This window comes from Ascaphus truei, chromosome 4, assembly GCF_040206685.1.
Source record: "Ascaphus truei isolate aAscTru1 chromosome 4, aAscTru1.hap1, whole genome shotgun sequence".
Taxonomy (NCBI): domain Eukaryota; kingdom Metazoa; phylum Chordata; class Amphibia; order Anura; family Ascaphidae; genus Ascaphus; species Ascaphus truei.
This window is the reverse complement of record NC_134486.1, coordinates 315,156,021-315,171,134: the sequence shown is the minus strand read 5'-3', so window position 1 is coordinate 315,171,134 and position 15,114 is coordinate 315,156,021. Positions and strand designations below refer to the sequence as shown.

The following is a 15,114-nucleotide window of genomic DNA, read 5'->3' as shown; positions in this document are numbered from 1 at the left end:
CAGACCAGATTAAAATGTGAACAGCTTTAGTTTTGAAAGAACTTAGACTGGTGGCAGCTGTGAGAGTCACCGGTAGATTGTTCCGGTTGTGAGGTGCACGGTAAGAGAAGGAGGAGTGTCCGGATACCTTGTTGAACCTTGGGACCGTGAACAGTCGTTTGGAGTCAGATCTCAGATAAGTGCTGCATGTGGTAGGGGTGAGGAGCTTGTTCAGATAGGTGGGTAGTTTGCCCAGAAAGTTGTTAAGTATGGTTGTGTTATGTGAACGCTAGCCATTAATAATAATGTTACCTACAGTGTACCTAACCTAAAATGTAGTTGGGTCAAACAAATTATACTAAATGGGCACAAGATGAGAATACCTCAAAAACGCCCAAGAGAAAATAATGTTTTCCAATATTTACCCTCATCATCAGAGTCGTCGTCAGCTGCCCACCATGGGGACAAATCTTTTTTCTTTGTTTTTTTTAATTTGGGTTTTCCAAGATTTTCAAGCACAGTAGACTTTTTTGAACTTTCAAATGAATCATCTGAAACAGACTAAACAACAAATAACAATCATCTCAGGAGCTCATGTTATTGTACCAAACATGCAATTTTTTACTTACAGTAAGCATAGTGTAAACAGCCAGAAAATTCTTACCAAAGATGAATGAAAATGCATTTAGTTTGCCGACTTTGTATAATTAAAAGCCAAAAGAGTAGCAATACCAAAAGGTTGTCTAGTTCTGTTACATTTCTTCGTTTAGTACAGTATAAACTGAATGCGCGCAAAACTATCAACATTTCTCAGGAGAACTAGTGAAGCACAACAAAACAAGTTATATTTCCTACAATTGTACAGTAACAAATTTGGTTAACTAAAATCTGTATTATATTATCATGTTGACTGAAGAGTATTGTATTTTGTAAACATTTACATAATATATACTGAAAAGACATGTATATCAGATCTTCATTTTTTTCCCAGGAATATTTTCACACTGGGCTAACAACTTTATGAAAGAAGTTTGAAGACTGACTTATCAAAAAGTTAAGATACAACCATGTACAGGCATACCCCGCTTTAACATACGCAATGGGACCGGAGCATGTATGTAAAGTGAAAATGTACTTATAGTGAAGCACTACCTTTTTTCCACTTTACAATGCATGTACTGTACTGCAATCGTCATATACGTGCATAACTGATGTAAATAATGCATTTGTAACCAAAATAAATACAGTAGGCTTTATTGAAATAAAATCTTTAATGTCAGCTGATTTTTGTTATGTGCTGACAGATACAACATAAATGAATGGAAAATAATTTTAAAAATATGTAGGAAGGATGAAGGAGAGGGCATATCTTCTACTGTACAGTATTTTTACTGAAAGGGCATGAAGGTGAGGTGCATTTATTTGACTGTGATATATTTTTGGGACTTATTTTTTGTGACTTTGGTGAAAACAGTACAGTACAATACTGTACAGTACAGTAGTGTTTTACAATGCTGTGCTTCCTTAGGCCGTGCTTATAGTGCCTGCGACCAGCGACGTCACCCATCCCCGCTAGCGAAAAATATATTTCGCTTTGCGGCGGCATCGCAGACTCCCGGACATTTGATTTGTTCCGGGGCTGTCACACGAGGTGACAGCCCTTGAAAATCAAATATTCCCGGCTCCCAAAGTCCGCTCCGTCGCATTGCCGCTCTCGCGCTTACTATAAGCGCACGCGGCGGCGGCAATGTGTTTGTTTTTGGGCGGCATCGCCGGCACTATACGCACAACCTTACTCAGGTCCTTGATCAGCTTGGCTTACACGCACGCATTCCCTCAGTCACACAATCTCTCATGCACTCCCTCAGTCACACAATCTCTCGCGCACTCTCACTCAGTCACGCACGCACGCACACGCACTCAGTCACGCACGCACAGTCACGCACGCACACGCACTCAGTCGCACACGCAGTCACGCACGCACTCAGTCGCACACGCAGTCACGCACGCACTCAGTCACGCACGCACGTGCACTCAGACTCACACACTCAGACAGACACACACACACACTCAGACAGACACACACAGAAACACACACAGAGATACACACACACACACACACAGAAAAACACACACACACAGAAACACACACAGACAGACAAACACACACAGACAGACAAACACACACAGACAGACAAACACACAGACAGACAAACACACAGACAGACAGACACACACACAAGCACAGAATGCAGCAGAAGAGCACCTCGTCCTCCCCCGTAGCCTGTAACTCACATGCAAAGTTCTGTTCTACAGCAGCAGCAGGCTAGAGCGAGCTCTGAGGAGGGAGGAGGACAGCGGAGGGAGAAAAGCCAGGAGCTGCAGTGCGGGCGGAATCACTGCTATAGCTGCTGATTGATGGTGCGCCCGATCTCCCCGTTCCCCCTGCCATCTGGCCCCGTTCCCCCTTACCTGCACTCCCACTCAGTTAGGGACCACAATGAAGGAAGTTGCTGTATTGGAGGTGCGCACGCATTCACGCCGCCCCCTGGTGTCCGTACTCGCGAAGCACGCGTACGTACACAGGGGTATGGTGCAACTAAAAATAAATGTACGTACTTGCGAGTGTACGTAAAGCGGGTGTACGTAAAACGGGGTATGCCTGTAAATGTATACTGCTGGGTTTAGCAAAAGAAAGCCTTAAATATGACTACTGTTGAAAAGAAGTGCAAATTAAATTCAGCCAAGCAATTTTTTTTCAAGTGACTTCTGTCCCAAAATGCAGATTGCATCAGATGCAAAAATAGTCGAGACAAATGATCTCATTTCCCACGCACAATATTTTGCTCATGGAGTTTTAAAATGACTACTTCTGATAAATGTCTTGAGGCATGTTTCCAATCTGTTTAAATTACTGAAAAAATTAACTCTCTCTGGGAATCAATATCCTATAATGCTGCTGGAATTGAGAGCTTCTCTGACATGGAAGCAGCTTCACAGCATATTGAAAAGATGCCTCTGCAGTTCATAACAGTATCACTAACTACCCAAGATCTCACACAACATTAAGATGATATATATAAGTATGCTTTACTCTAATTGGATTTGATAAAAAAGGGATGCCAATAGTCTATTTCCGGCTGCATCACTAGCTAATTCAAAGTCACTGTACTACTAAGACTTCCCTGTCTAAAAATCAATGCTGCTGTTGTGTTTTCATGTGAAAGGAAAAAATGGGGAGCGCAAATAATGACAATATATACGAAATTCGAAAAAATATATGGTGCAAAATATTATATAATATATAGTGCACCACCAGGTGGATAGAATCAAAAAGGGAGATATTAAGTATAGCAAACAATATGGTAGCAACACCAACGGGGTGGAGGGGGGGGGCAAACGGAGTGGTGGGTGGTGGGGGGGGGCAAACGGAGTGGTGGGTGGTGGGGGGGCAAACGGAGTGGTGGGGGGGGCAAACGGAGTGGTGGGGGATGGGGGGAGAGAGGGGAAAGGAGAGAAGGGGGAGAGAGAGGGGAAAGGAGAGAAGGGGGGGAGAGAGGGGCGGGAGCGGGAGAGAGAGAGGGGGGAGAGAGGGGGAGAGGAAAGGGGGAGAGAGAGAGGGAAAGGGGGAGAGATAGAGGGAAAGGGGGAGAGAGAGAGAGGGAAATGGGGAGAGAGAGAGGGAAAGGGGGAGAGAGAGAGGGGGAAAGGGGGAGAGAGAGGGGGAAAGGGGGAGAGAGAGGGGGAAAGGGGGGAGAGAGAGGAGGGGGGGGAAAGGGGAAGAGAGAGAGAGAGGGGAAAGGGGGAGAGAGAGGGAAAGGGGGAGAGAGAGAGAGGGAAAGAGAGAGAGGGAGAGAGAGGATATATATATCTCCCCCCTTCCCTCTCTCTCTCTCCCTTTTATATATATATATATATAATGTTACTGCAATAGATGCCCCCCGTCCCACTGACACCCCCCCCCCCCCCACAAATTTCCTATAGCAGGACAAGATTGGTCTCCTGCTTACATGCAGGTGACGTCACTGCTCATGAGCGCCAGCTCGCTCCGCTCATCCCTTCACCCTGGACGAGGCCTTACCACGTGTGCCTGCGACGCCACTTCCAGCAAAACACAGCTCCTATCTCAGGGAGGTTGAAGGTGACGTAATGGCGTTGATTCTGGGTAGCAGTGGACACAGTCTGGCTCTACGTGTTTCGCTTAAGCAGGTTCGTCAGGAGTCTCGTGATGGGAGGTTCCCTATAGTTTCCTCTTTTATACCACCTACCATTATATTATCTCACATTTACATGACGGATATCTTACACCTGTCTAAACTAATGGAGACTAGGACTACTACCACTAATGTCTCTTGCCTTCCCCCCCCCCCCCCATATATTATTTATAACTATTATTGCTAAATATTATTTCTATTGTTATTTCTGTAATGTATTGTTCATTTAATTATGTTGGTTGTTTATTTGTTCCCCTTCTTTGCTGTGTAGCCACCCTCTACCCTGATTATAACGGAAAAACAAATAAAAAATATTTTGAAACAAACAAAAAAATATATACCAACATACATACCAGTACAAGCTGAAGAAAAACTATATATTGAAACAGACACAAAAATCCAACGTTTTGATCCCCAGAGGGATATAGATATCTATATAGTGACAAACATCATATATTAGAATGTCAAATCACAGATAGAGATAGATAGATATACTCAGACAGCAGCATATCATAACAAAATGAGGGATAAAAGAAGATGAAAAACAAAGTTAAAATCCAAAGAACAAGCAGAGTTCATTGTGGAATGCCATGGGTCCCGCGTTTGCACCTAGTTATGCTAATCTCCTCCTGGGGGTCTGGGAAGATCAGGCCATTTGGTCCAATAACCCTTTTGGTGCGGACCTGGTCTCCTGGTAAGATATACAGATGATATCCTTTTTATTTGGAAGGACCTCATTGGAAATGTATATTCTTTCAGTGACTATTTAAATATTAATTGTTTATATCTGAAATTCACTTCAAAAAGGTAAGCAATGAAAGCATTCATTTTCTTTTTTTGGAGATCCCTTTTTAAGTTCCCATTTACTCAGCAGGGCAGTGGTCATCTGTAAAAAAGCAAGACGTTTAAATTTTTTTTTGCTAGAACCGAGCAGACAAACCCTGTGGGGCGTCTTCTTCCAAATCTGTGATATCCACTAGTGCAGGGGAGTGTGTGAGGCCTCTGTAAGTCCATGGCAAAGCAGCGTCAAATGACGTTGTGATGTCAGAAAATGCCAGAGGTAAGGGGGACAGGGGGCGTGAGCAGGGGTTGGAAAGAGAGCAAGCAGGGGGGTGCAGACAAAAAAGTTTGCACCCTTGCACTAGTGGAAACTACAGATGTGGCAGAAGCAGGTGCATCACTTGCAAAACACTTGTTATCCTCCAAGTTCATGTCCTTTACCAACAAGGAGACCTTTTTGATCAAAGGCAGGATTAACAGCCTAAGCACCTACGTCACAGATGTGTTGTCTTGCGCCTGTGGACCACAATATGTGGGACGTGCCACTAGAACGTTGGGTACTAGATATTTGGAGCACAGCCGCAATGCAATAAAAAGGTTTCAGCACACAATGTTTCTAGGCACTTTGCAGCAGTATACAATAAGGATCCCTACACAGAGTTATGGGTTTAGAACAAATCCCTCCCACTATTTTAGTTGGGGACAGATTTAAATCTATGTAAAAATTAATCTTTTTGTATTTACTGGTTGGGAATTTTTGCACCCAGGGATTACATGAATGTTTGGACACAAGCACTCTTGTATAGTTCAGTGTCCCTTCTGGGTCATGTTTATTTGGTAATCATATAGTTTTCTTTATAAACTTATTTTCCGTCAATTAAATGTTTTCTTTTATGTATCTATATTGGTACAATATTCCTTTAATTGCATATTTATTTATAATTTTATCTGCAGCCTTTGTCAGCTAGTTGATTTAACTTAGGCTGCAATTTTAACCATTGAGACCGGTATGTATATGATATGTGCTCAAGTCCTTTTAAATGTATATGATATAGTTCACTGCATGTTTTTTCTCCCACCATTGATTGGCTGTTTAGCTTTCATGGGCTTTAAAACGGCTAACATTTAGGAACAAGCCAAGCCCTGATGAAGTCACGCACAGATGAAAAGCGTAGGGTTGCTGTCACGACACCACCATGCTGTTCTAATGAGGAGACTGGTAGTGCTATTGATAGCAGGACTCCTACAGTATTTTGCAGCTCTCTAGTACTGCAGCGGTCACTGGCGAGTGACGCACACATAGCAGGCAGGCATTTTTAAAAAGCCCTATATCAGCTTAACATTTGCATCTTCACCCGTTGGTCCAGGAAGTGGGTAAGGACTGTATCTTTTACATATTCATGTGGACTGACTAGAGGCACTGTGGAAGTGGGGAGTACTATATTACTCTGGGACTTGGATCACATTGGAGACTGTTCTATGCAGGTCCAGTTGCACAATAATAATCAGGGGAGGACAGGTCTCTCAGTTCAATCATCCCAATGCATAAACTCCTAACCCCTTTGCATGTCCTTTGAGGATATTCAGTCAATCCACTGATATACGGAATCTTGGAAGTCTTTAACCAATTGTGTACTACATACGGATACTTTCTCCTCAAAGCGCGATGGACATTTTATTGTTCCTATATTCAAATTGCAGCACACACTGCAAGAATATATTGGTCTTTTAAGGTTATCTGTGATTTTACTATTGATATATTGTGATTATCTTTCCTTGTTTCTTACCCCCTATTGCTATATTTGGATTTAATAAATTCCTGAATATACCCAATGTCCTAGAAGGCCAATATTTGAACGAGCGCTTCTTTGCTTACAGGCAATGTCAGGCTGTCTTGTAGGGTTTCCCCTCCCCCCCCCTCATGCTGCCTCCTTGAGTGAGTTACCCCTCAAAGTTACTGTCAAGAGAGAGGGGATTTGGCCTGGGATTAAAGGGGTTACACCCCATTTGGCCACCCTCTACTCTCACCTGGGAAGCAAGGGGTTAACTGGACTGGGGTCCAGTAATGTGGTTTTGCCTTGCTTCAGCCATCCAACTGTTTATTCCCCTGTATAAATGTATTGTTTCTGTGACAGTGTCTGCACCACACACACACACACACACACACACACACACACACACACACACACACACACACACACACACACACACACACACACACACACGCTTAAGGGGTTAATGAGCTACAGTTTAGGAAAATACAAATGTGGTGTGTCTTTTCAGAAATATCTGGGCTTCAAAAGGCTTGATTGAAGTTGGGTGTGAAAAGTACAGAGGGGGTTTGGTGTATGTTAACACATCTTGCGGGTAGAGACAGCTAGACCCAGGCTGGGGCATTGGGTGTGAAATATAGCACCGGTGACAAATGTTCTCTATACAGGAGTCCCTGCTTCAAAGGATTTATTGACCAGGGGTTATGGGGGCCAGGGTTGCGGTTATGCAAGGAGATCTCAGAATGAATGACCTTATTAAATATAAGAATATTATGAGATGTCCTCGGCTGAATATGCTAAGAGTTACATATGTGTAACCGGGGGACCGAGCCGCAATAAGGATTACAGACACCTGATGTCTGGCAGGTACTAAGAGACAGATATTAATATCTCTCTTAATTTTAGTATTACACGGTAATATTTAGTCTCATTGGGAGCGTCATGCGTGCTGGAATGTATTAATATGTCTCGCGTGCCAGTAAGTATTACTGAACTGAAGTTATGAAGTTATTTAGATAGGAAAAGCAGTTTTTAAACGTCCTTGGGTGGGAGGAGTTTTACTCTGAGGAAAAAACAGTCAATAAATCTCACCACTGATTTATGAGAGGGGCTGGGTTTAGGTTGTGTTCAATGGGAAATAATTGTATAAGAACCAGGCTCAGCCTATGGCTATTGTCTTTCGTGTCTTGGTGATTTTGAAGATTGCGGGAAGAACTGCCAGTCCAGAATTATGACTGTTTCATCATTTCCATCTTAAGTGAGTGTCCATATTTTGTCTGTTATTTGTATATCTCGTGTGTTCAACTTTTTCAAGGAATAAATTATATTTTATCATATCTAAGTCTTGTCCAGTTCAACCCAGTTATATTTTTGGTGGTGTATTATTCATAGCCTGTCACAAATCTCCCGTCACAGTGACCCAGATAGATAACTGTGTGTATTAAACCCTTGTCCCATATACAGGTCACGTGCTCACAGAGCTGCTGTACGTGACAAGTGTTAATTTATCTTTGAATGCACTAAACGCTGCTGTTATAATCTATTACTCTTTAGACTATGCGCTTCTTTTCCCTTTTTTTACAGCGACTGAGAGAGTATGTATGTATATATTCCCTAATCTCTGAAAAGGGGTTAACAGAGCTTCATTTAGTAGTAACTACCATTCAGGTCAAAGACAGTTAATACTTGATCCAGGTCTGATCCCCCTTATCAGAGCTTAATAAATGGCAGAAAGACAGTAGAGTGGGCATGGAAGCCGGATAGCAGAAGGGGATTGGGTGGTGAGGTAATCTCGGTGATACCTAATGCTCTGTGTAGCCATGGCAACCAATGAATTCACAACAGAGGAAGCGTCACATATAAATACATTTTGAACATGCTTTAACTGCACAGATTTACATAAGTCACCACTGATATTCTATGGGTTTATCATTATTATTTTACTATGCACCTATGACAGACAGCGCCTTTAAAAAGTGAAAAAGATATTAAGGAATACCTTTGAGGAACGTAGGTCCCCTATTCAATTACAGTAAGTGAAATGTGGGGCAATGCTAAGTTAACAGTGCAGTCAGTTTATATCAAATGAATGGAAGTTATTGCATTGTCAACTGTACATCACCCTACTTCTAATTTATTAAATAGAAGCCTTAAGATAAGCAACAGAGACTAGCAAACACAAACACAGTTAGGTCCGGAAATAATTGGACACTGATACAAGTTTTGTTATTTCGGCTTTGTACCAAAATAAATTCAAGTTACAGTTAAAATAGTATAATATGGGCTTAAAGTGCAGTCTATCAGCTTTAATTTGAGGGTATTCACATCCAAATTGGAGGAAGGGTTTAGGAATTACATCTCTTTAATATGTTGCCCCCTCTTTTTCAAGGGACAAAAAGTAATTGGACAATTGACTCAAAAGCTGTGGGCTATTCCTTTGTTATTTCAGCATCAATTAAGCAGGTAAAAGGTCTGGAGTTGATTCCAGGTGTGGCATTCGCATTTGGAAGCTGTTGCTGTGAATCCACAACATGCGGTTAAGGAGCTCTCAATGCAAGTGAAACAGTGCATCCTTAGTCTGAAAAAAAAAGAAAATCCATCAGAGAGATAACAGGAACATTAGGAGTGGCCAAATCAACAGTTTGGTACATTCTGAGAAAAAAAGAACGCACTGTGGGCTCTGCAACACAAAATGGCCTAGACGTCCACGGAAGACAACAGTGGTGAATGATCGTAAGATCCTTTCCATGGTAAAGAAAAATCCATTCACAACATCCAGCCAAGTGAAGAACACTTTCCATGAGGTAGGCATATCATTATACAAGTCTACCATAAAGAGAAGACTTCACAAGAGCAAATACAGAGGGTTCACCACAAGGTGCAAACCATTCATAAGTCTCAAGAATAGAAAGGCCAGATTAGACTTTGCCAAACGATATCTAAAAAAGCCAGCCCAGTTCTGGAACAGCATTCTTTGGACAGATGAAACCAAGATCAACCTGTACCAGAATGGTGGGAAGAAAAAAGTATGGAGAAGGCTTGGAACGGCTCATGATCCGAAGCATACCACATCATCGGTAAAACACAGTGGAGGCAGTGTGATGGCATGAGCATGCATGGCTTACAATGGCACTGGGTCACTAGTGTTTATTGATGATGTGACAGAAGCAGCCAGATGAATTCTGAAGTGTATAGGGATATATTGTCTGCTCAGATTCAGCGAAGTTGATTGGACGGCGCTTCACTTTGCAGATGCACAATGACCCAAAACATACTGCAAAAGCAACCCAGGAGTTTTTTAAGGCAAAGAAGTGGAATATTCTGCAATGGCTGAGTCAATCACCTGATCTCAACCCCATCGAGCATTCATTTCACTTGCTGAAGACAAAACTTAAGGCAGAAAGACCACGAACAAACAACAACTGAAGACAGCTGCATTAAAGGCCTGGCAAAGCATCACAAAGGAGGAAACCCAGCGTTTGGTGATGTCCATGCGTTCCAGACTTCAAGCAATCATTGCCTGCAAAGGATTCTCGACAAAGTATTAAAAATGAACATTTATGATTGTGTTAATTTGTCCAATTACATTTGAGTTCTTGAGATAAGGGGAGGGTGTATGAAAATGGTTGCAATTCCTAAACGTTTCATACAATATTTTTGTTCAACCCCTTGAATTAAAGCTGAAAGTCTGCACTTCTATTGCATCTCGGTTGTTTCATTTCAAATCCATTGTGGTGGCATACAGAGCCAAAATTATGAAAATTGTGTCAGTGTCCAATTATTTCCAGACATAACTGTATATGGGTGTCTCCAATACTGTGAGGATTCGCCATCCTGGCGGTCGCAGACTGTCTCCTCACCTTAATAAACCTTCCGTAACAAACACTGTGTGCGTGGTCGCCTGGTCCCACTACGTGCGCATCTTACGTGGTCTGATTCTCCGTCCGCGGTTTCCATCTCCGCCCCCCTCTCTGACGCACGACGGGTGCGTTGTCCAGCCTCCCTGATGACGCGTGTTCCAAGCCCCACCTCCGCTCTGGTGATAGACAGGACCGGCGTGAGAGTGACGCACGCCTCAGGCTCCGCCCCCTGACCTCCGTGACACGCACGGGTCGGCGTGCGATCGGTCCCGTCTCCATTTGCTCTAAGGATGTCCAGGACCAGCGTGGGAGTGACGCACACCGCAGGCTCCACCATCTGACCTCTGTGACACGTGCAGGTCAGTGCGCAATCGGTTCCGCCCCCATCCCTGATTAGGCTGCATCCTAGGGCACGCCTCCGTGCACCAGTAGCCTATTGAGGTCTTCTTCCTGGTTCCGCCCTGGCTGGCTATTGGTGGCTCCTCCTTTAAATACCTTCCTGCTGCATTCAGTCTTTGCTGAGCATAGTCTAGTGTGACGCCGTGCCTTGCTTCATTCCAGTTCCTGCATCCTTGCCTTGCTTGTTAACCTCTTGTTGCCTGACCCTGCTTATCTCTTGGACTCCGCACCTCTCCTCTCCTGATCCGACTACGAACGACCATTCTCCAGTCCTGAACTTGGCTAAATGCTCCAACGATCCGATTCTCTCCTATCCTGAACCTGGCTACGTACCCCGCGATCCGCTACTCTCCAATCCCGAACTTGGCTACCCACCCTGACGATCCGCAACTCTCTTCTCCTGACCTGGCAAGTACAAATACTATTCTCCAATCTATAATCCTGACCTGGTTTGCACGACTACTCTACAACCTAGGCGCGCCCACGTGGCTGTGGGTCGGCGTTAACCAATTTCCTACCTCAGCACCGCGGTCGCGCTACGTTTGTGGTGAGCTACGCGTTACAAATGCAGACATGTCAACCAACTTTTTTATTCTGTAATTCAGGCTTCCTATGTCAGTAAGACTTTAAAAAACTGTCAGTTTGCTTGGTTGTAACATATTTTGAGTTAGCAGGAACCTCAAACACTGGTAAATCATAATTACATGGTTCCCTGCAAGTACAATTAATCTAACAGGCACCTAAAAATCACTTATTGGAAGGAGTAGTAAGGCTGCAGAATGTTAGAATAATTTCAGGTTACAATCTGAGGATCTGACCGTAAGAAACCGGAGGAATATTGTGCAAAATGTCTGCATTACGTCTCACTTTGCATCTTAACTCAAAGATGCAAGAGGAACTCTTGTAATAACCAATATGTCGCAGGCCTAGTAGGAAACAAATTGGTTGCATTTAGGGTACCGGAAGATATTACGAGGCTTCAAAGACTATTTGAGTATTACTGGTCTTGAAAATTAAGGGAAATGCTGAATCACTTGGGGGTCCAACGAGCAGTCCCATTATTTTGTATTGCTTGGCACTGGTTAAAATAGATAGGAAGCTAAATGCATAGGAGGTTACAAAATACTAGGGGCAGATCGCCTCTTCTCGATCAATCAACCTTGAGATGCTTCGGGTTGTTCACTTTTAAATGTATATGTTAATTAAGTTTACTGTCTATAAACAACCATGTGATGTGAATGTACCCCTGTCAGAAAACAATAAAAATGTTTGAAATAAAAAAAAATAGATAGGAAGCTATGAGTTCACGTTATACTTATCGGTTTTCTCTTTACTCGCCTGCATTGCAAAGTTAAAATATTAAATATTATACATTGTATGCCTTTTTGAGAAATTTAGATCAATACATACTCCAGCATATAGTTACTACCGTTGGGATTATTTCAATAAATCGCTCAATTTTTTTTTTAAAGCAGATTCACTTTCGCGGGCTGCACAGGGAGTCCAGGCGGGCCGCATGATGTGCAGGCCTGCTCTAGAGAATTGTATAACTAAAAACTGTGTAATAACCAAATGTACCAATGTAAGCTATGATCAATGCTGTAATGTGAAATATGATGTCCCTGTATTTGTGTGCTGGCTGCCAGAGATTGGGGGAGGCATGGCAGAGGGGTCACGAAGCTGGTTCACTCTCATTGGCTGAACCACTCACATGACGCGGACACGCTTGAAAAGACAAAAACGTTTGTGTCTTCAAATTGCGGTCGCGCCATCGCATGCACACTAGGAACAGTCTCATAGGCATTAAGCCGAGCTCATAGTGTAGGAGTTGTGGCGTGGGCGCGTCAAGCACACTTCAGTAATTGGCAATAGTAGTTAGCCAAGTGCCTGGTGCCTGGCGCCTGAACCCAGCCAATGCCAGTCACAATCCCGGATGAAAAATGGGGAGTGTTGTTTCCCGTGGCGACAGAACTGGAAAATTAGCCAAGAACCCAATGGCAGAACAACAATTACGAAGCGTGGAAACACTAGAGGTCGTATTGAACATCCTGCCACTGGCCTCTACAACGCATCGCTTCCAACCTTGTAGAAGATGAAGCGCTGTAGTTTACGGAGAATACCTACCTGCGCGCCTGCAGGCGAAGAGGAGCGTTTTGAGGAGACACATTTTGTCTTCTCAGGCAACTGTCGGGAGCTGGTTCAGCCAATGAGTGCGAACCATCTTCGTGATGAGTAAACCACGCCCCCGCCACTATGACCAGGGATTGCTTCTGCTTCACCCGCGCGGCAAGGTAAGAGCACGCACTCTCACAAACAATGTGTTTGGCGCGCGCATCATCGCATACTGTATAATCACGGCCTAATACAAACAAGAGGTCATCTATGTTGAATATTATTCTGCAGTCATGCTTTAAATAAACGTACAATACTAAATAAAAGGTCACACGAGAAAAATAAATTGGGTGGACACGGAGATGCCTATTAATTAATACCTATTCATGTGCCATAATTATAATCACGCTTGTCATAAAAAAGGAAGTAGTATATGCCCAGAATAACTACAGCTCACATTGCAGATTGCTGCAAACACCAGTAATGCAGAAATCACCTATGGAAATGGGCTGTGACGATATGGTGGTGACTTACCTCTTTCAAAAACTGTTCAAATTGGTCGTCCAGCTCCTCTTTGGATAGCCGATGAGCCATTTTGTTTCATCAACTGGTCTCTTTAAAAAAATGTGCAGAATATAAAAATCACTAGGGGGTAAAAAAAAACCCATTTAATTCAAATACATTTAAAAAAAAAAAGCTATTCACTCAAACAAACCATTTAATATTTACATAAGTTAGGGGTCTTATTACTTGTGTCATTTGACACAGACATGGGACCAGCGCAGCCATCATCCTACAGCGGTAACGTACAGAGATAGTCACTGGGTGCAATAGAGAGTAATTACACAGCACAGTGTTTATAGTGAAACCCGTCTTGACCTCATGGTTTTTGTTACTAAATACATTATCAGCACCTTGAATAAAACACCCGATGTCTTCATACAGTGATCTGAAAACGTGGATTCTGCACAGCACATTTATGTGCAGAAAACTGTAAAAGTTGTCGAAAAGCACTTTACAGACCCCCACTCTCAAAATGTTGATGCCAGATGAATGGGAGAACCCCCTTTGTAAAATACGAAGCAATTTACTCCTGTATAATATGTTCCGTGTCCTCCTATTACCCTGTTATACGCACGTCTGTTTATAACTCACGCCTCTTGTTGTCAGGCCGCGCCGCGCGCTCCCGGGGTTGCCGCTTTAAATCTTGACACCGTTGTCGGTTTAGAATTAGATAGAAAATAATGTTTTTTTTCTCCCCCACCCCGAACTCCAACGAGGGCCCGCACGCGCTCCCAGGGCAGAGTGGGGTTCAAGTGACTGATGCCGGCCGCGCGCGAGGTGCACTAGTCGCGTGCACTCACGGAAAGGCGCCCGCGACCTGCACAAACAACAAACAAAAGATAAGCCGAATGGTATTGCTGAGGGACATGTCAGTAATACATGTTGGTTATTTCCCCTCCAACTGCCGGTATACACTTGCTGGCCAATGAATACAAATATGCAACCAATACAAAATCCTGTTGAAACCCAGGCGGGAGTGGGTGTGTGAAGCCCGGGAACATGAACCAATGGCCACAAAGAAGCATTGAGTGGCAGCACAGGGGACCTATAGGTGGGGACAGTAAAGTGATTGCTCTTTTACCTGGGGCTGAATAAATGTCATTCCTCGGCTGTTGCATGAGCATCACACTGTTATCTTCTCTGTGGTACACCCCCCACTTCTACCTCACTCTATATTACACACTGAATTTGGGGGATTATATACACCGTGGTCGCAGTGTAATTTTACAAGGGGGTGCTGAGTACCACTACTATTTATTGCTCAAAGTAAGATTCCACTTCCTATTTCAAGAACAAGAATATTTAACTTACATTTTTACTTAAACCTTAAAAAGTTTTTAATGTAAATGCAGAATTAAAATGCAACAGTATGTATGAACGCAAACGTTGGACAGAGCAGGGATGTTTCATTGTATAGGTGACAAATGTATTATT

The 15,114-nt window shown here is 43.2% G+C and overlaps 1 protein-coding gene across 13 annotated transcripts in view; it reads right to left on the bottom strand.

Annotated features, from left to right (window-relative positions):
- Positions 1-14,618, bottom strand: part of CEP162 (centrosomal protein 162) — a 91,390-nt gene extending 76,772 nt beyond the window's left edge. For 5 of the 13 annotated variants that reach the window (XM_075597897.1, XM_075597907.1, XM_075597906.1 and 2 more), the window contains exons 1-3: positions 14,272-14,618; positions 13,651-13,761; positions 405-540 (exon numbers count right to left, since the gene is read on the bottom strand). In XM_075597897.1, the coding sequence (XP_075454012.1) occupies positions 405-540; positions 13,651-13,710 (196 nt within the window). In that variant the 5' untranslated portion in view covers positions 13,711-13,761; positions 14,272-14,618. Of the gene's footprint in view, positions 1-404; positions 541-13,650; positions 13,762-14,030; positions 14,150-14,207 lie in introns of those variants that run through there. The other 8 variants (XM_075597901.1, XM_075597899.1, XM_075597902.1 and 5 more) reach the window with 8 other exon arrangements.
- Between the last annotated feature and the right edge of the window lie 496 nt (positions 14,619-15,114).